We start from the raw sequence: 17,166 nt of genomic DNA on the forward strand, positions 1-17,166 counted from the left end.
GGGAACGTGCCAGGCCCAGGCGAGACCTTGTCTCTGGTGAGGTGGCAAAGGAGGGGGTCCAGGAAAGCATCGCAGAGGCACCCTCCGAAGTACACGTTCACAGTTGTCCTTTATCTTCTCTGCGTCCGCAAGGTGACAGGCTGGCAGAAGTGCACACGTGCGGTCGTCCCCCGGCTCCGAGAGGGACACCTCCTCAGGAGCTCCCTTCACACAAACACATAGCTCTCAGTTGCGTACACCTCCACTGGCTAGCAGGTGGCATAGGGACTAGGCCGTCTGAAATAGGCACTGATGGTCAGTGACAGGAGTCTGTAATGTCTGATGTCCACAGGAAGTCTCCGGAGCGGGTCATTGGAAACCAAGAGCCCTGCAGGCCGAGCTAGCACCTTTCCCCCTGGCCCTGGCCCTGGGGAGCCTGTGACTCCCCCCAGCAAAGCTGGCCGCCGTAGCTTCTGGGATATGCTGGTAATCAGAGGATGGGAAGAGCTGGTGGAGTGAGCGTCTGCCTTCTTGCCTGTCTCCTGGCTCCCCTTCACCCCCCGTAGACCTTTCCCCAGATGGCCTGTTACATAAAACGGTTCTCTCCCTTCGGGGTGTGCAGCGGGGCAGGTTCTCTCTGACAGAGAGAGCCTCAGCTTGGCAGGCACCTTCACTGCCCTCTTTCTCATGGGGCTCTCATAGCTGCCCACAGGAGAAGTAGGGCTTTTACCAGTGAGGGTGCCGGGGCTCGGGAAAACTGAGTGCTGCCCAAGGCCAGGGTCTGCGCCTAGGCCGCCAAGCCCCCCCACCCCCGGCTCTCATTACTGGTCCACGACGCCCCCATCCTCCACGCCATCCCCCTTCCCAGCAGCGCTTTCTCACTCACTTCCTTGCCCCCAGAGTAAAACAGAATGTGGGGACTTGGGTTCCCCCAAAACAACTGATGACATTGTCCTGGATCGGCCAGAAGACACCCGGGGCCGGAGGCGTCACAAAACTGAAAGTGTTCGGACTCCAGGTGGAACTGAGCGGGCACTAGGCCCAGATTCTGGAGCCCAGAGACAAAGGTGTGTGTGTGTGTGTGTGTGTGTCTTGTGGTGTTGCGTCATGCCGGGGGCGGGGGGGTGAAGTCACAGGTGGGTGTTGGGTTTGTGTCACATGTGGAGGTGAGGCTCTTACTCCCGCTGCGTCTTTAGACGCAGGACCACACAGCTAGAAGAGGGTGAGGTGGGGACCCTGCAGCCTGTGTTTGCTCGTGTGACTCAGCGCTGGATGGAGTTTATGGTTCAGATTGGTGAGACCCCAGCCCCCTCGTCCCTGTACTCAACCCCATGGCCTGGTCCCCAGCCTGCGGCCTCACCATGACTTCTCTGCCCCGGTTCCAGGTTGTGCCTCAGTGTCCAGGAGCTCCACCCACATGGTGTCCCGATTCCTCCTTCCATCTGTCCTCTCTGAGTTCACCACTCTGGTCACCTCCATGGCTGGAGACACCAGTGTCCGTGTCTTTGAGCAGCAGTTGTGAGTTTGGGGTGTCCTGGGGGCTGAGCTCGGACAGGTGGGGGCTAGGCCTGGGAGGTGATGGCCACGGAATGGGGCTGTGCATGGATGGTCTGCTTTCTATGCCTCCCATCCTCCCTCCAGGGGTTCAGAGCCAGAGATCTTCAGTCCTTGCTCCCTTGGACAACTGGGCCCAACGCCACGCCCGGCAACGGAGCGGCATCTGCTGCTTCTGGGAAGGAACTTCTTGCAGTGGAGGAGACCAACCCAGCAGGGTGAGGGCATGGACTAGAGGGGGTGAGTTCAGAGTTCTGCGTGGCCAGGGTGGGCTCAAGGGGATCTGCCTCCAGACCCCAATTGAGCGCTCCCCCTATAGCTGCCAAGGCCGTGCAGCGCTTTGAGCCGGGAGGCGACGGGAGCTCCGGGCGAAGTGCTCCCCGGCAGAGGTTCTTGCTGCTGGAGGTCGTGGACAAGAAGGTAGATGGGGGGCCAGGGGCTGGGTGGGAGAAGGGGTTCAGTGATGTCACTGACCCTGACCCCTGACTTCCAGCTGCAGCTGCTGACCTACAACTGGGCTCCAGACCTGGGAGCGGCGTTGGGCCGAGCGCTGGTTCGCCTCGTGCAGTGGCAGAACTCGCGTGCCCACCTCATCTTCTGCCTCCTCAGCCAGAAGCTTGGGCTCTTCCATCATTACGGCCAATTGGACTTCCCGGTGCGGGATGAAAAGGTGCCCGTTGCTCGGGCTCCCTCCTCTAGTTCTGGTTCCTGAGGGATTAGTTCAAGGAAGTGCCAGTCCGGAAGCAGGGGAGAGGGGACAGACTGAGGGCAGAGGTAGTGGGGAGGGAGCATCTGAGAGAGGAGGCCATGGGGTGGGAGAGAGGGTGTGAAGGCAAAGGCCATGAACCCATTGTGACACTCCATCTCTCTCAGGAGCCAAACCCATTCCTCCTGCCAACCATGGAAGCAGAGACCCTCATCCGGAGTGCAAGCCCCCCCCTGAGCCGCGAACAGGGCCGGCTGAGTGCATCCTCTCGGGGCGGGGGCCCTCTTCCCCTGGACACATTCCCCTTCGATGAGGCCCTGAGGGATATCACAGCTGCCCGCCCCAGCTCTTCACTCGGCCCTGTGCCCAGACCCCCTGATCCTGTCACCTACCATGGACAACAGTTCTTGGAGATCAAGATGGCAGAGCGCAGAGGTGAGGGCCCTGGGCCAGGCAGGGGCAGTCCGTGCAGTGTGGGAGGGAGAGGGTTGACAGCTCTTGGGGGTCGTTATTAATGCCTGCACCCCCCAGAGCTGGAGCGCCAGATGAAGATGGAGAACCTGTTTGTGACCTGGCAGCAGCGTTCTGCCCCAGCCAGCATGCCCATCAGTGTGAGTGGCCCGAGCCCGTGTCCTCCATGAGCATCCTGTGACCCTTCCCTGGCCACCGTTCTAGTGCTCACCACCTCATCTCCCCAGGCTGCAGAGCTGGAGACCCTGAAGCAGTCATCCCGCCTGGTGCATTACTGTGCAACGGCCCTGCTCTTCGACCCAGCTGCCTGGCTGCATGGGCCCCCCGAGACCCCTGGGGCCCCCGAGGGCCAGGTGAGGCTCCAGACTCCTGGATTGCTCCCATGGGACCTCCCTTTACCTGCCGTGCCCTCCATTCCTCCACCCCTGTGGTGTGGTTGACAGAGGCTAGAGCCTGCCTTAATCTCCACTCCCACAGCGGCGCCATCGCCCCGAGTCAGGGGCTGGGAGCCGGGAGGCCCCTGCAGGCTGCGAATCCTCAGATGCGCCTCCACCAGGAGCCCGGGAGGAGCCTTGGCTGAAGGAGCTGAGCTTGGCTTTCCTGCAGCAGTACGTGCAGTATCTGCAGAGCATGGGCTTCGTGCTCGTGCCGCTGCGGCCCCCCTCACCCGCCCGCAGGTGAGCCCCCTCCTCCTCCCCTCCTCCTCCCCTCTTCCGCTGCAGGCGAGGCCCCACACACCCTGGCTCTCTTCCCCCGGGCCCCTTCTGAACCACGTGGGCCTTGTGCACGTCCACCCCACCAGGCAAACGCATCCACGAGGGTCTGGGCCGCCTCCACGCGGGCCGTGGAAACATCCTGTGAACCCCACGGCCACACAGGTGTGCGCACAGCTATGTACATCCTCACAGGCTCACGCCCACGTACGTCTTGCATGCTGACTGGCTGGTGTACATCCACGCACGGGAAGCTCCTAGGCTTCTGGATCTGGGGCTTAATGATTCCTGGCCCCATCACCGCAGGGGCCTCTCTGGGTATTTCACATAGTTCGTGGCCCAGGAAGCCCTGCCCTCGCCGAGTTAGCCTCCCTCACCAGGGACCGCTGCCCAGGCCCACCTGCGTCACTGTCCCCCAGCCCAGTCTGAGGCAGTCGTGATAGGTCTGAGTCTTGGGAATTAGGCAGCTCCTCTGTCGCCACCTTTCAGCTCCCCTGAGCACAGTGACACATCTATGACCACTTTTCTTGTCCTGTGTCAAATCTCAAATTCCCGTTTCTGTGTCCCCTGCTTTATGTTCCTCTCAATATCTGAGCCTCCAGATTCTGTGTTCCCAGCCCCTTCCCAGTGGCTGTGGGAACGTACCTCTTCGTGCTGCACACAGTTACTTGTGCGTACGAGTTGTACTTTCTTACTCGGGACACCACATGGCCCAGAAAGCCAATTCCAGTGCTTCAGCGTTTCTGAAACCAGCTGTCCAGCTCTCAGGCCTCCCTCCCTCTTCCAGGCATTAGGAAGAGAGGACAGGCCTATTCCTCTGGGACCCCGCCCCTCTCATTTCTGGGCACCAGGGCCTGAGGAGGAGCTCTGCTTGCTGCCCTGACCAGTCCCCCTAAAGGAGTGTCTCAGAGACTTTAGTTTCCATACTTTCCATTCAGTTTGAAGCTATTCCCAAAAGTCTGGATTCCTTTTTAAAACAAAAGACATTGGGGGCACCTGGGTGGCTCAGTCAGTTGGGTATCCGACTCTTGATCTCAACTCAGGTCTTGATCTCAGGGTCATGAATTCAAGCCCCACGTTGGGCTCCACGCTGGGTGTAGAGCCTACTTTAAAGAAATAAAATAATTTTTTAAAAAAAGACACTGGGATGAAAAATACATTCCTGGAGCCAAATTTATAGTCAGGCCTTCCTCTCTCACCAGTCTTTAACCATCACAAATCACTGCTTAAGTCTTGTTCCAATTTCATTGAGGATTAAATGAGACATTTCTTTTCGCCAGAGGCTTTGACACAGCCCACCCCACCCCCAACCCTAGACTGCCAGCAAGAGTCCTGGCGGTTTATAGCTCCTGAGGTAATGAGTGCATCCTCCTGGCCCTTGCTCTTTTCCTTGTTCACAGTACCTTCCCTGCTTCTCTTCTCCCCTTAACCGCTGAGTAGAGTAGGTCTGTGGGACCCTGAAACTGCCATTCCTCAGTCAAAAGAGAATTCCTTTTCCCTCTCAGAAGAAAGTATCTAACCAGGGCATCAAGCATGTCCTTGAATTTTCCTCCTGAAATCTTAGACGTGCATCAGCCTCTCCTTCTCCCCCATCCCCACTCCCCCCAGTACAGGGATATCTCCCATCCCCTCACGGTGTCTCCCCGTAGTCTCAGCAGCCTCTCATGCCCTAACCCGACCCCTCTCCTCCCACTGGTGAAAAGGGGCCTGCTCTCCACCTCCCACAGAGCACCCCTCCAGCTTCCCCTTAGACCAGTAGCTGCTGTGGAGTCCTGCTGCCCCGCGGTCTAGACCTGGACTCCAGTCCCAGCCACTTACCCAACATGGTACCCCAAGCAGGTCCTTTCCCTCTCCCGCCCTGTTTCCAGTCCTGCAGAACACTTGGCCATGAAAGTGATTATGGGTCTGCTGGCCGGACTGCTTCCCCTGCTGGCCTGCCTCATCCTCTTCCCTCTTCTTTTCTGCAGCACCAGCCGGCTGCGGGCCATGGCCATCCTTGGAACGGAGGGTCGCGGCTCCTTTTCCTGCCCTAAAACCAAGACTGATGGGAGCCCCAAGGTAGCGCATCATCGTGTACCTTCCCTGACAGTGCAGTCAGTGATGCCCCAGACCCAGGAATCACTGACCCAAAGGACTCCCCTGCTGGTTCAAGACTCGTGAATCCCCAACGCTTGCCCCTGAACCCTAATCTTTCTCCTTTCTTTAGAGCACTGGCTCTCCGGTCACCACCTACCACCTGCAGCGGGCACTGCCCGGGGGCATCATCCTCATGGAGCTGGCTTTTCAGGTGAGCGGGAGGAACAGTGAGTGGGGAGAGCCGGATCCACCTGTCTCTTGCCCTCCTGACCTCATCTTCACCCTCTCTCCAGGGCTGTTACTTCTGTGTCAAACAGTTTGCCCTAGAATGTTCCCGAATCCCCATGGGGCAAGCTGTCAACTCTCAGGTATGTGGTGGGGACAGAGAAATAGGGGGTCCTGGACATATTGCATCCCCAGTGCACCGTGGCCAATAAGAGGAATGCACGGGTAGTCTGGGCCAGTGGTGATCTATTGCTTGGGCTGGCCAGGTCAGTGGCCGTTCTGGTGCCATGACTGGGTCATCTACCCATCAGCCTCACTCTGTCAGTGGGCCAGAGCTGTATTCCACCGTAGCACTGGAGGCAGAAGGCAGTCCAGCACAGTGGCCTGCTCTGGTCCTGTGTTCATCGTGGGACTGACAGGAGCCCAGCACCGTGGTCGATCCATAACCAGAGATGGCCAGTGAGGACCTTTGAACATAGTGGGTAATCTGACACATGAGTACGCCGATGCCATGGGCAGTCCTGGCCTGATCTAGAGCTGGAGACAGCCAGGCTTTGTCAGGATCGCCACTAACACTTAGAATGAGGACCAGAGTTCCCAGCCACACAGCGTACCCCTGGCCCTTGGTTGTTATTTATGTCCCTGTCTCCCTCGGGGCAGGGCCTCTGTATCCATGAGGGCCCAGCTCCCAGGAGTGCACAGAATGAGTCAAGATCGAGTGAGGTCGGGGACCTGAAGCCCTCTGCACTTCGGTCACCAGGCACGTCACGTGAGGGCCTGTGCCTTCTTTGTGCCTCTCATTTCGTTCCTGAGATCAGGATCTGACCGGGCCTAGTCTGCCTGACTCCTCTTATCTGGATAGCTCACATCCAGCCTGGGGATGGTTGCCTTTGACTTGAGTGTGGACACCTAGTCCAGCCATCATGGGATAAGGTGACCCAGAAAAGCGTGCTGACTTTGTGTGCGGAAACCTACCTGGGCCAGAGTGCTCCGGGGGGAGCTCTGGACGGACCGGTATGCTTTCACACTTTTCTGTCATGCTGGTGGGAAAGACCCAGCCCCATGACACTCTCGAGCTTCTTGAAGTTCTTGTGGTTTCCTGCCCCTGATCTGCATCAAGCTTGGCTCTCCCTGCCCCTGCTTGTGTAATCGCTGACCTTACATAGATTGCTAAATTGCTAAACTGTTGCCATTGTTACTAAGTGCAGAGTATGCATACTCAGCGTAGAAGAGAGTTTTCCTCCTGCTGTACACGTAGGGGACCTACCTGCATGGAGGTTAAGTATGTGTTCCCTGCAACATGCCAGTCGGGAGCAGGACTGGGGCTGAAATCTAGGTCTGTGGCCGGGAGCCCTCAGCTAACATGCACCATCATGAGCCATCCCCGACATGAAGTCAGCGATGTCCCTGAGCCTGAATTATGTCCCCCCGGCTTTCCTCTCTTCCTCTTCCCCTCCTCCACGAGCATCCTGAGCCCTTCCCACTCTAGTGCTCATGATCATCATAATCCGTGGGCCCTTCAGTTTACCACACGTTCTCTAGCTTTGCAAAGACCTCTGCTTTATCTCCGTGTGGATGAGGGAGCTGAAACCGAGACATTGTGACTCAGTTAAGGCCAGACAGCTGCTCTGACCCCGAGGCTGTCGCTTCTTCAACAGCCAGTTCTTTCCTTTCCTAATAACTCCTGCTCCCAGTGCTTCCAAGGGCTTGGGCCCGTAGATCCTGCCAGCCCAGCGCCATGGATCCAGCCGCTAACACACTCTCAGTGACGGTGACTTCCACCAGGAAAGCACCAGCTCCGTGTTTCTGTCTGCCTTTCTTCCTCCATCCATGGTTCATTCATTCATTCACAGATCAATTAGAGGAGGCCCACCCTGGCCTAGCCCTGGCAGGATGTCCCAGAGGATGCTTTACGAACGAGTAGGAGCTAGCCAGATTTGGGGAGCGGGGAGAGCAGCATTCCAGGCAGAGAGAGCAAGCAGGTACAAAAGTGTGAAGAGAACATATGATGTACTGGGAAGAGCAGGTAGTCTGATGGGAAGGTCAAGCTGGAGAAATGGGAGGAGCCAGGAAAGACTTCCTAATGTATACGTTCCACCACGCCTGGCCTCCCCTGGCCACCAGCATAAAACCGTGGCACTTCACTAGATTTTCCATAACACCATCTTCTGACGTCCTACATACTCATTTCTGTGGCCTAACGTTGGCCGTCCTATCTGCCCACTGCTAGAACGTACACTCCTTGAGGGCAGGGTTTGCTCTTCCCCCAGTGTATCCCCAGCGCCTCGAACGGTACCGGGCAGATACTAACCAAGTATGTTTTGCATCAGTGGATCTGTCCCAGACTTTAGCAGAATCTGGGGTAAAAAGGCCCCTCTTATCAAAACGGTCGTAGTTCCACGTAAACAGAATGATAGTGCTGTATGAAAAAGGGGATACACTGAGGAGGGCTTCCCACAGAAGTCATTCCGGCAGAAGGGGGTTCCCCTGGGCCCACAGCAGCAGGGTTCCCCTTGAACTTGCTCTTCCCGTGGAAGAGGGAGAGAAACGGGAATGTGCCGGGTGGCCTGCCGGGCCCTGACCCGGTCCCCGCCCACCTCCCCCCCCAGCTGTCCATGCTGTTCACGGAGGAATGCGACAAGGTGCGGGACCTGATGCACGTGCACTCGTTCAGCTACGACTTCCACCTGCGCCTCGTGCACCAGCACGTTCTGGGCGCCCACCTAGTGCTGCGGCACGGCTACCACCTGACCACCTTCCTGCGGCACTTCCTGGCCCACCACCCCGACGGGCCCCACTTCGGCCGCAATCACATTTACCAAGGTCGGTGCTCAAGGGTAGGCCAGTGAACCAGAGATAGACCACAGGGCGTCAAACCAGGGCCGGTGGGACTACTTCCTGGACCAGACCTCCTCACCTCCTGTCCCGTATTGTTAATCACCTTAATGTCACTTGGACCATGTTCCCGTGTCTCTGGTTTGTGTCTTAAGTTCTTCACCCTGTTTCCTATCAGAGTTTAGATCCTGCCCTCGGTCTGTCTGTTCTGAGCCACTTTGGGCCCATCTCGATGTTCGACAGGACCTTAGGAGTCCCCCAGAAAAACAGAGCCAGTCCACCTGTCAATCAGAGCCTTAGGAACGTCCGTCCCCCTGTCCCACCTATTCAGTATGTCTGTCGCAGGCTCAGCGTCTCCTGTAACTTGCCCCTCAGGGACACTGGAGCTCTCCACACCACTCATCGCTGCCCACCAGCTGTACAACTATGTAGCTGACCATGCCGGCTCCTACCACATGAAGCCATTGCGGATGGCCCGGCCAGGAGGCCCAGAACATAACGAATATGCCCTGGTATCGGCGTGGCACAGGTGAAGTGGTGGGGGGAGGGGGGCACCACCATGTGCTCTGGCAGAGCTGAGGTCAGGGCCATCCGGGCAGTAGGGAGACTGGTGTTTTCTCAAGCCCCTGGCTTCATTAGAACCTCGGGATTGGCATCTTCCCCACCCACACTGTACAGCTCCGGTTCCTACCTGGACTCGGAGGGGCTTCGTCACCAGGACGATTTCGATGTGTCTCTGCTGGTGTGTCACTGTGCTGCACCCTTTGAAGAGCAAGGAGAAGCCGAGCGGCACGTTCTGCGGTCAGCGGATCCCCCACCTCGAATGTGCTCGTTGCCCAGCCTCTCCTGTACCCTTGCTCTCTGTGTCTCCTGCTCTGATCACCACATTCCTACCCCTTCCCCACCCCAGGCTGCAGTTCTTCGTGGTGCTCACCAGCCAACGAGAGCTCTTCCCCAGACTCACGGCGGACATGCGCCGGTTCCGGAAGCCACCCAAACTACCCCCTGAGCCAGAAGCTCCTGGGAGCTCAGCTGGTAGTCCTGGGGAGGCCTCGGGGCTTGGTCTGGCCCCTGGACCAGCTCCCCTGTTCCCCCCACTGGCTGCAGAGGTGGGGGTGGCACGGGCACGGCTGGCTCAGCTGGTCCGGCTGGCTGGAGGGCACTGCCGTCGGGACACCCTCTGGAAGCGCCTCTTCTTGCTGGAGCCTCCGGGGCCTGACCGGCTACGGCTGGGGGGGCGCCTGGCCCTGGCGGAGCTGGAGGAACTCCTGGAAGCAGTTCATGCCAAATCCATTGGGGACATTGACCCCCAGCTGGTAAGTGGCTGTGGGTTCTAGAAGGGGCTGGTTTGGATACTAGGGATTCTAACAGCAGCCGGGGGAGACGGTGCAGAGATCTCAGGTGGCTCTGAGACAGCAGATCCAGCCCCATGGACCTTCCCCTAGGACTGCTTCCTGTCTATGACGGTTTCCTGGTACCAGAGCCTGATCAAGGTTCTCCTAAGCCGCTTTCCTCAGAGCTGTCGCCATTTCCAGAGCCCAGACTTGGGAACTCAGTACCTGGTAAGTCTCTTTGAGCCTCCTCTGAAAGGGGAGATGTAGCCGAAGGCCTCATCAGAGAGTAACAGGTCCCTGAAGGAGCCCCAGCCCAACTAAATGAGGCCTGCTTTGGTGGGAGGCCTAGATGGAACGGGGTCCATGTGAAACCCTTCAAGCACTGAGCAGCAAGCCTCGACATAGGAATTGTGAGAACAACCTAGAGCTCTGACCTTAAAAGCTCACAGAAAGGGACACCTGGATGGCTCAGTTGTTAAGCGTCTGCCTTCGGCACAGGTCATGATCCCAGGGTCCTGGGATCGAGCCCCACATAGGGCTCCCTGCTCGGCGGGAAGCCTGCTTCTCCCTCTCCCACTCCCCCTACTTGTGTTCTCTCTCTCACTGTCTCTCTCTGCCAAATAAATAAATAAAATCTTTAAAAATATATATAAATAAAAATAAGCTCACAAAAAAAAACACAGACCTTTGGCTAGAGATCCAGAGGGCCAAGCTCTGGAACCTCATCAGTGGTTGGTCTTAGGGGCTGGAATCCCAAGAAGGACCTCTGTGGCTTTAAAGCCTCGTTACCCAGTGTGGTTTTTACCCCAGCGGCGGCAGCACCTCGGAGTGTGCCAAAATGCAGACTCTTGGGCCCCAGCCCCGACCCGCTGACTCAGCACGTGCCTTCTAGCCCAATCCCCAGGTGCACGTGAGAGGCTAAGCACTACCTGGGCCAGGTAGAGGGAAAAAGGCTCAGGTGGTGGCCAGAGAGCATGGGGGCTGAGAGACTGAAGAGTGGGCCTGATGAGAGTGGTGGTTGTGGGGAGGAGGCGTTCAGAAGAAGACTCCCAAAAAAGTAGGCGTTGGCCCATAGGGAGGGGTCCCGCAGCACTGCTTGGGGGGAAGGCCACCTTCAGGGTGTGAAGGGGCATCCTGGCATGCTGAGGTGGTAAGGCTGCAGTTGTGCAGGGGGGTTGAGCAGGTGGGGGTGCTCCTGCGGGTGGTGGGAGCACTGAAGCAGGAGTGGCTTTGGGGGAAGGGTGAGGAGTTGGGTCGGAGGTCCATGAGGCCCTCCCGGGACCACACTCTAGAAGGTTTATGGACCGGAGCCCAGGAGAGAGAGAGAGACCTGGGCAGCATCTATGTGAACAGGTGGTCACTGAAGCCTGGGAGTAGAAGGAATCATCTGGAAGAGATCACAGAGCTGAGCAAAGGGACAGTCGGACATAGGGGGACAGTCCCAGGGGAGGTCAAAGAGATACAAGACTCAGGACAGGAGGCAAGGAGGGGTTGTGCCAAAGGTAGAGAACTCTCCGTCACTGATGAGATTCAGTGTGCTAGCTTTGTACGGGGCCTCTAGATAGACAAGTTCTGAAACCTTCCAGTCGGGCGCCTCTCCCTCATTGTGATGAGGCCGGTCAGGCTGCCGGGGAGCCAGCGAGGATGAGGACTGAGGTTCAGTTTAGAGACAAGGTCCTGGGTGACCGGAATGCAGGTGGGCTCAGGTGTGGCGATGGAAACAGGCCTTCCTCACACCGGTCCTACTTCCAGAATGCCCTCAAGGAAGGTGAATGCCGCCTCAGGTGACACAGACCTCACTCCCCATGTCACTTTGTCTTTCACTGCAGGTTGTACTGAATCAGAAGTTCACGGACTGTTTTGTGCTGGTGTTTCTGGATTCCCACTTGGGAAAGACGGTGAGAACAGGGGTGAGGGGCTTTGTGTCAGCCTAGTGGGAGGCTCCCCCCTGGAGCCTGCTGAGGTTGGGGAGCCCTGCTCCCCCTGCCTCCCCCCCCACCTCTCACCACTGCACCCCTGCCATGTTCCCCACAGTCTTTGACAGTGGTTTTCCGAGAGCCCTTCCCAGTACAGCCCCAGGACAGCGAGAGCCCCCCTGCCCAGCTGGTCTCCACCTACCACCACCTTGAGTCCGTCATCAACACAGCTTGCTTTACCCTCTGGACCCGCCTCCTCTGAGGCCCAGACCAGTGAATGTCACTGTTCCTCGAACCATGGGGGCCTGGAAGATTGCCCACTCGAAGCAGGACTGACCAGCCCTTCTGGGCCCGGACACTGAAGGACACCAAAAGCTTTGTGACTAGATCTCAGGGGTCTGCAGCCCCAGCCTCACAGTGGGAGCTGCCCTCCTGAGCACTTGCCGCTGCTGACCGGCCCAGCGCTTCAGAGGGGCAGAGCAACTCCCTGAGGTGCCTGTCTCCTTTCAGGCCCCTGGACCCTTCCAGAAAGGGACTGCCCCCTCCTGCTCACCTGGTGGAGTCCCAGGAACTCACACCAGGTGGCAAGCACTCACCCCGAGAGCCCCTCTGCCTGAACGCTGCCTCCAAGTCTCGGATTGCCGTCAGCCACCCCAGCCCCACATTGAGCCCTCTGGTCTTCATTTCCCACTTGAACATCATTGCTGGACATTGCCGTTGAGATATGACACCTTGGTTCCAATGTCAGCCCTGCCTCTGAAGCCTCTGTGACCACAGGCCAGTCCTTCAGCTCTCTGACCTGCGGTTTGTGGTGTGTAAATGAAGAGGTGGGCTCAAAAACCCCCGTGTGCACAGGAGAGTGGAGCACTTGGGTGTGAGCCGTCCATCCTTTCTCGTCGCTTCTCGTCCCTTCTCACCAGGAGGGAAGCAGCCCCGGGAGAGCGAGGGGTTAGACACTGTCCCCCACCCGCCCAATCACACACACGCACACGGGAAAATGTTGAGCAGGTGGTCTTTAATTGAGGCGATGCAGGCTGCTTGGCGCCCTGTCCCAGAGAGGCGGGGGGGGGGGGGGGGGGGCAGGGCAGGACCTCACCGGCCAGCCTGCGGGCGGCCCCGCCTATCCCAGTACGAACGAAGCCAACTCAAGCCCTCTACTGTGTCTCCTGGGGAGAGAGGGAGGTGGCCGCGTCTCAGCCGGTGAGGAGAAAAGCAGCCATGTCCAATACCTGTCCCTCCAGAGCTCCCTTCCCCAGGGCCCGGCCTGGGGCCCCAGCACCCCCCTTACCTTGAGGCCGGTACTCGCAGCCCACAAAGCCCCTGTAGCCTTCATCCTCCAGCAGTTGGAATAGATAGGGGAAGTTCAGCTCTCCGGGGCTGTCAGGCTCCCCCCGGTCCGGGACCTGTGCCACCTGCACGTGCCCTGGACACAGATGGGGGCAGGTGTGGGGCCAGGCTCCAGCTGAGGCCTGAGGGACAAATGCGAGCAGGCGGAGGGTTGAAGGGGGGGGAGCCCAGCAGACAAGGAGCAAAGAAAGACCCCTCACCAATGAGGGGCAGGAACTCCCGTATGTTTCCTGTCAGGTTCCCATCCATGATCTGCCAGTGGAATAGGTCCTGAGTAGAGAACGCTAGTCAGAGACCCTGCAGGCCCCCTGGCCCCCCGCCCCATTCTCCCCAGATGTGGGGAACATGGGCCTTCTGAGAAGCACTCCCTTTCTTCCACCTACCATCTGTAACTGGAGGTTGGGTCTTCCAACCTTCTGTAAGATGGCTGCCGCTGGGAGAGAAACCGGGGAGGGGGCCATGAGACCCAAGGAGAGCACAAGAATCAGAGGGGACCGGGGGAGGGGCACAGGGCTGCAGTCCTACCCTGCTGGGGGGTGTCCAGGAAGTACCGGGGGTCAGTGATGCGGGTATTGATGGGCTCCAGCAGTCCCACGAGGCTCTCCTAGCACCACGGTGGACCCGTGAACTGAGCTCTGCTCCAGTTTCGTCCCCCCTCTTGGCCAGTCACTGGTGAAGCCCCTCACCGTTCCCTCTGAGCTGGGCTAGTGCCGGGCCTCGTGCCTCATTTGCTCGCCCCACTGTGCGCCCCCCTCCGCACACACAGGCATTCGCGTAAGTATGCGTGTCTGCATGTCCTTGGTCTCACCTGGGCCAAAACCCCAGCTGCGTGCCTCAGGTTCTCCAGAAAAACCGTCTCCATTTCACTCCTGACTGCTGCTCGGTCAGCCCCCTGGGGTACCCGGCCAGCCATCAGGTGAATCCTGGGGGAAGGTGGCACTGGAGGAGGCTGGGGAGGCCATCCTGACTGCAGGGCCCTCGTTCCTCTGGCTCCCAGTGTGCGCCGCCTCCAGCTGCCCTCCCAGCCCCCCACCCCCCGCTGGCTGGGCTGTCACCTGCCCTCCTGTGTCAGCCTGAGATACCTTCTGAGGGTCACCCCATCCTCCCACTGCAGAGACCTCTCATTTAGCCCTCCTTTCCAGCGGGCCCTCTCCTGGGGCTATAAACATGCACGGCAGCCTCTCTTCCTAACAAGTATTTTGACCCTTTCCCTTAAGTACTCCGAGCTGCCTGTCTCCATGCCTTGCATCTGTTCCTTAAAGCCTTCCCATCTGCTTTCAGCCCCCACCACTCACCAGTAATGACCCCTGTTGCCGGTTCCATCTCAGCCCGCTTACCCTCAGTGGGGTCTGACATTTATTTGATCAGCCCCACTGTGCCTCTTCCACCTCCTGCTGCCATCTCCTGATCTTTCTTGGCCACACCCAGCTGCAAAGGGCCACATCTCCAGCCTCAGGAACTCTGCTGAGCGCCCCAAGCCTTCTCTTGTCTCTGGCTGCTGCATCCTCGCCTCCAGTGCTCCTTACATCAAGCAAATGCCTGTTCATTCCTTTGAGACCCAGCTCAACATCACTACCTGTAAGAAGCTTCCTCTGATCCCAGACAGGTGCCATAAACTGACCCTTCCTCCAATGGATCACTCCATAGGTTTACTTTGCTATCTCCCTAGCCAGGCAGCTCCTGGCACTGGATCCCAGCATGAAAGAGTAGCCAACTGAGAATGACACAGGACAAATAAAAACACAAAAGGCAATTTACAAAGGACCGGGGCTGGCGGAGTGGAAAAGGGCCCGGTGTGCTGACTCCCGAAACTTTCCAACCTGGCGTTCCGTTCTTCCAGACCCCAGACGTGGGGCAGGGTCTTGGAGGGGACAGGGCAGGATGGGGAGGAGGTGGAGGAGAGGGTAGGATACCTGGGACAGCCCAGAGCCTTGGCGTACAGCACTGCCCGCTCCAGCCCCTCTCGGAAGGCCGCTTGCCTCCCGGGAACGGCCCCCAGCCCCATTTCCCCTTTCTCTCGGTCTCCTGCGGAGAGAACGAGCCTCAGCCCAGGCCCGCGTCCTCGGGCCTCCCGGCGCCCCCCAGCCCCGGCCCCGCGGCGCACCAGGGGGCGTGTTGATCAGCACCAGCCGCAGCCCCGCTTCCCGCGCCGCGCGCGCCAGTGCCTCGGGCTGCTCCGCGTACGGCCAGGCCACCTCCGCGGCCTCGAAGCCCGAGCTGCCGGCCGCCCGGAGCCGCGCGGGGAGCCCGGGGAGCTCGGGGAACAGCCACGACACGTTGGCCGAGAAACGGAGCGGAGCCATGGCCGGTCGGGGACACGCGCGCAGGGCAGAGTTCGGGACCGGCCGGAAGGCGGAAGCAGGCGGGGGCGCCGCGGAACGGACCTGACCCCGCCCGGCGGGGGAGCGCTGATCCCGGGGGGAGGGCGCTGCGGGGCCGGGTCGGGAGGGGGAGCGCCGATCCGGGGGGAGGGCGCTGCGGGGCCGGGTCGGGTTGGGGGTGGAGCGCCGATCGGGGGGAGGGCGCTGCGGGGCGGGGTGGGGCGGGGGATCGCCGATCCCGGGGGAGGGCGCTGCGGGTCTGGGCCGGGCGGGGGATCGCCGATCCCGGGGGAGGGCGCTGCGGGGCCGGGTCGGGCGGGGGATCGCCGATCGGGGGGAGGGCGCTGCGGGGCCGGACTTGGCCCGGCGGGGGAGAGCGCGTCTGGGGAGCCCGACCCGACTGGGGGCGCGCTGGCGCCGTGAGCCGAGCCAAGAGCCCTCTGTGCCAGCCTTTTTTGGTTAGAAAAGTAGTGTGGGATAAAGACCGCGGATGGTTCAGAAAAGTGACATTTTTCGAGACTGGAGAAGGGGAAACGTGGGAGAGGTGACAGAACCGAGCGAGAGGAGCTTGGCCCTGGTGTGGGCGGGAGAGCACCCCCCCCCCCCGCTCCAACCACCGGAGGGTAGACGGGGCGGGGGGGGGGGGAGGAGGCTGGGGTCCCCTGGTCTGAGAGCCCGGAGATAAGGCAAGAGAGAGCTGGTCCGTCCTGAGAACCCAGTTAAAAGTGAGGAACGTGAACTTTAACAAATACTTAGTATTTACCCTCATTATAAAAATAGTATCTGTTCAGGGGCACCTGAGTGGCTCAGTTAGTTAAGCGACTGCCTTTGGCTCAGGTCATGATCCTGGAGTCCTGGGATCGAGTCCCACATCGGGCTCCCTGCTCAGTGGGGAGTCAGCTTCTCCCTCTGACCCTCCCACCTCTCATGATCTCTCTTTCTCATTCTTTCTCTCTCAAATAAATAAAAATCCTTTAAAAAAAATAGTATCTGTTCATTATGCAACGTTTGAAAGCTACACGACGAAATCAAGAACATTTAAATCACCAGTCATTACACCACTAACCGTTAACTTTCCCTTACAGATTAAAAAATAAAAGCAGGGTTTTTTTTCTTAGTGAATTCTGATCATACTTGTACATGCAGTTTTATGGTCTGCTTTTTCATTTAATATTTTGTTAACATTTCCCCGTGTTCGATATCGCTCAAAGTCGTTGCATTCGCTGCTCATTGTGCCATACCCGCAGCCCAGAATTTATCCTACTGCTCTGTTGATGGTCATTAGGGTTTTTCAACATTCGTGTGTGCGTGCATTCGCCATTCGTGTGTGTAATGCACCTCTTGGCTCCATCTCTGAACTTTTTTCTTAGGTTCCTTTGAGATGTCCATTACAGTATTTGCCAGCCCAAAGTCCTTTATAAGGGAAACTGGCCTCACCACTGGTCTCTGCACTGAGCGGCTATGGGTGGGCTATTCCCTCTTATCCCCAGCTGATTGGGCCACAGGAGGACATCTGATCCAAGGGCAGCCAATGCCTTTGCTGGCCGAAGACCCATTACTTGCCTAGTTTGGAAAGATGATCTGGCCAATCAGATTCTCTTTCTCAAAGTTCAAACCAGGAAGTACTGAGAAAGTCAACTAAGAGGTAGTCTTGCCAAAAAAATGATTGTGGCTGTAGAAACAAAGTGA

The 17,166-nt window shown here is 58.6% G+C and overlaps 2 protein-coding genes across 6 annotated transcripts in view; one reads left to right on the plus strand and one right to left on the minus strand.

The window, feature by feature from the left end:
• Window positions 1-12,666, plus strand: part of SZT2 (SZT2 subunit of KICSTOR complex) — a 49,925-nt gene extending 37,259 nt beyond the window's left edge. Inside the window, exons 52-72 of one of the 3 annotated variants that reach the window (XM_081818250.1) lie at window positions 332-465; window positions 880-1,046; window positions 1,176-1,273; window positions 1,365-1,497; window positions 1,621-1,751; window positions 1,853-1,953; window positions 2,027-2,203; window positions 2,407-2,674; window positions 2,771-2,850; window positions 2,938-3,063; window positions 3,188-3,387; window positions 5,391-5,481; window positions 5,630-5,710; window positions 5,793-5,867; window positions 8,334-8,547; window positions 8,935-9,088; window positions 9,238-9,360; window positions 9,470-9,875; window positions 10,005-10,121; window positions 11,723-11,791; window positions 11,928-12,666. In XM_081818250.1, coding sequence (XP_081674376.1) covers window positions 332-465; window positions 880-1,046; window positions 1,176-1,273; window positions 1,365-1,497; window positions 1,621-1,751; window positions 1,853-1,953; window positions 2,027-2,203; window positions 2,407-2,674; window positions 2,771-2,850; window positions 2,938-3,063; window positions 3,188-3,387; window positions 5,391-5,481; window positions 5,630-5,710; window positions 5,793-5,867; window positions 8,334-8,547; window positions 8,935-9,088; window positions 9,238-9,360; window positions 9,470-9,875; window positions 10,005-10,121; window positions 11,723-11,791; window positions 11,928-12,071 — 3,089 coding nt within the window. In that variant the 3' untranslated portion in view covers window positions 12,072-12,666. Of the gene's footprint in view, window positions 1-331; window positions 466-879; window positions 1,047-1,175; window positions 1,274-1,364; window positions 1,498-1,620; window positions 1,752-1,852; window positions 1,954-2,026; window positions 2,204-2,406; window positions 2,675-2,770; window positions 2,851-2,937; window positions 3,064-3,187; window positions 3,388-5,390; window positions 5,482-5,629; window positions 5,711-5,792; window positions 5,868-7,577; window positions 7,707-8,333; window positions 8,548-8,934; window positions 9,089-9,237; window positions 9,361-9,469; window positions 9,876-10,004; window positions 10,122-11,722; window positions 11,792-11,927 lie in introns of those variants that run through there. The other 2 variants (XM_081818251.1, XM_081818252.1) reach the window with 2 other exon arrangements.
• Window positions 12,667-12,807: 141 nt separating this feature from the next.
• HYI (hydroxypyruvate isomerase (putative)) lies at window positions 12,808-15,532 on the minus strand. 3 transcript variants are annotated; one of them, XM_006739938.3, is made up of 8 exons: window positions 15,261-15,525; window positions 15,070-15,181; window positions 13,965-14,079; window positions 13,682-13,760; window positions 13,540-13,589; window positions 13,357-13,426; window positions 13,098-13,232; window positions 12,808-12,975 (listed from the first exon to the last, which is right to left on the minus strand). In XM_006739938.3, the coding sequence occupies exons 1-8, from the start codon at window positions 15,457-15,459 to the stop codon at window positions 12,902-12,904; spliced, it is 834 nt and encodes a 277-aa protein (XP_006740001.1). In that variant the 5' UTR covers window positions 15,460-15,525; the 3' UTR covers window positions 12,808-12,901. The 3 variants fall into 3 exon arrangements, with proteins under 3 accessions (XP_006740001.1, XP_081674379.1, XP_081674380.1); XM_081818253.1 differs by lacking the exons at window positions 13,540-13,589; window positions 13,682-13,760 and having other exon boundaries at window positions 15,261-15,528; XM_081818254.1 differs by lacking the exons at window positions 13,357-13,426; window positions 13,540-13,589; window positions 13,682-13,760 and having other exon boundaries at window positions 13,098-13,278; window positions 15,261-15,532.
• Between the last annotated feature and the right edge of the window lie 1,634 nt (window positions 15,533-17,166).

Source organism: Leptonychotes weddellii, chromosome 4, assembly GCF_054177405.1.
Source record: "Leptonychotes weddellii isolate Sample4059 chromosome 4, ASM5417740v2, whole genome shotgun sequence".
In the NCBI taxonomy this organism is placed as follows: domain Eukaryota; kingdom Metazoa; phylum Chordata; class Mammalia; order Carnivora; family Phocidae; genus Leptonychotes; species Leptonychotes weddellii.

Bases quoted from the DNA above. Each gene is read 5' to 3' on its own strand.
- HYI (XM_006739938.3), bottom strand. From the start codon at position 15,459: ATGGCTCCGCTCCGTTTCTCGGCCAACGTGTCGTGGCTGTTCCCCGAG. The intron at 15,182-15,260 runs GTGCGCCGCGGG...TTCTCTCCGCAG, and splicing joins GCTGATCAACACGCCCCCTG to GAGACCGAGAGAAAGGGGAA. The intron at 13,233-13,356 runs GTGAGGGGTCTT...ATCTGTGTCCAG, and splicing joins GGAGTTCCTGCCCCTCATTG to GGCACGTGCAGGTGGCACAG.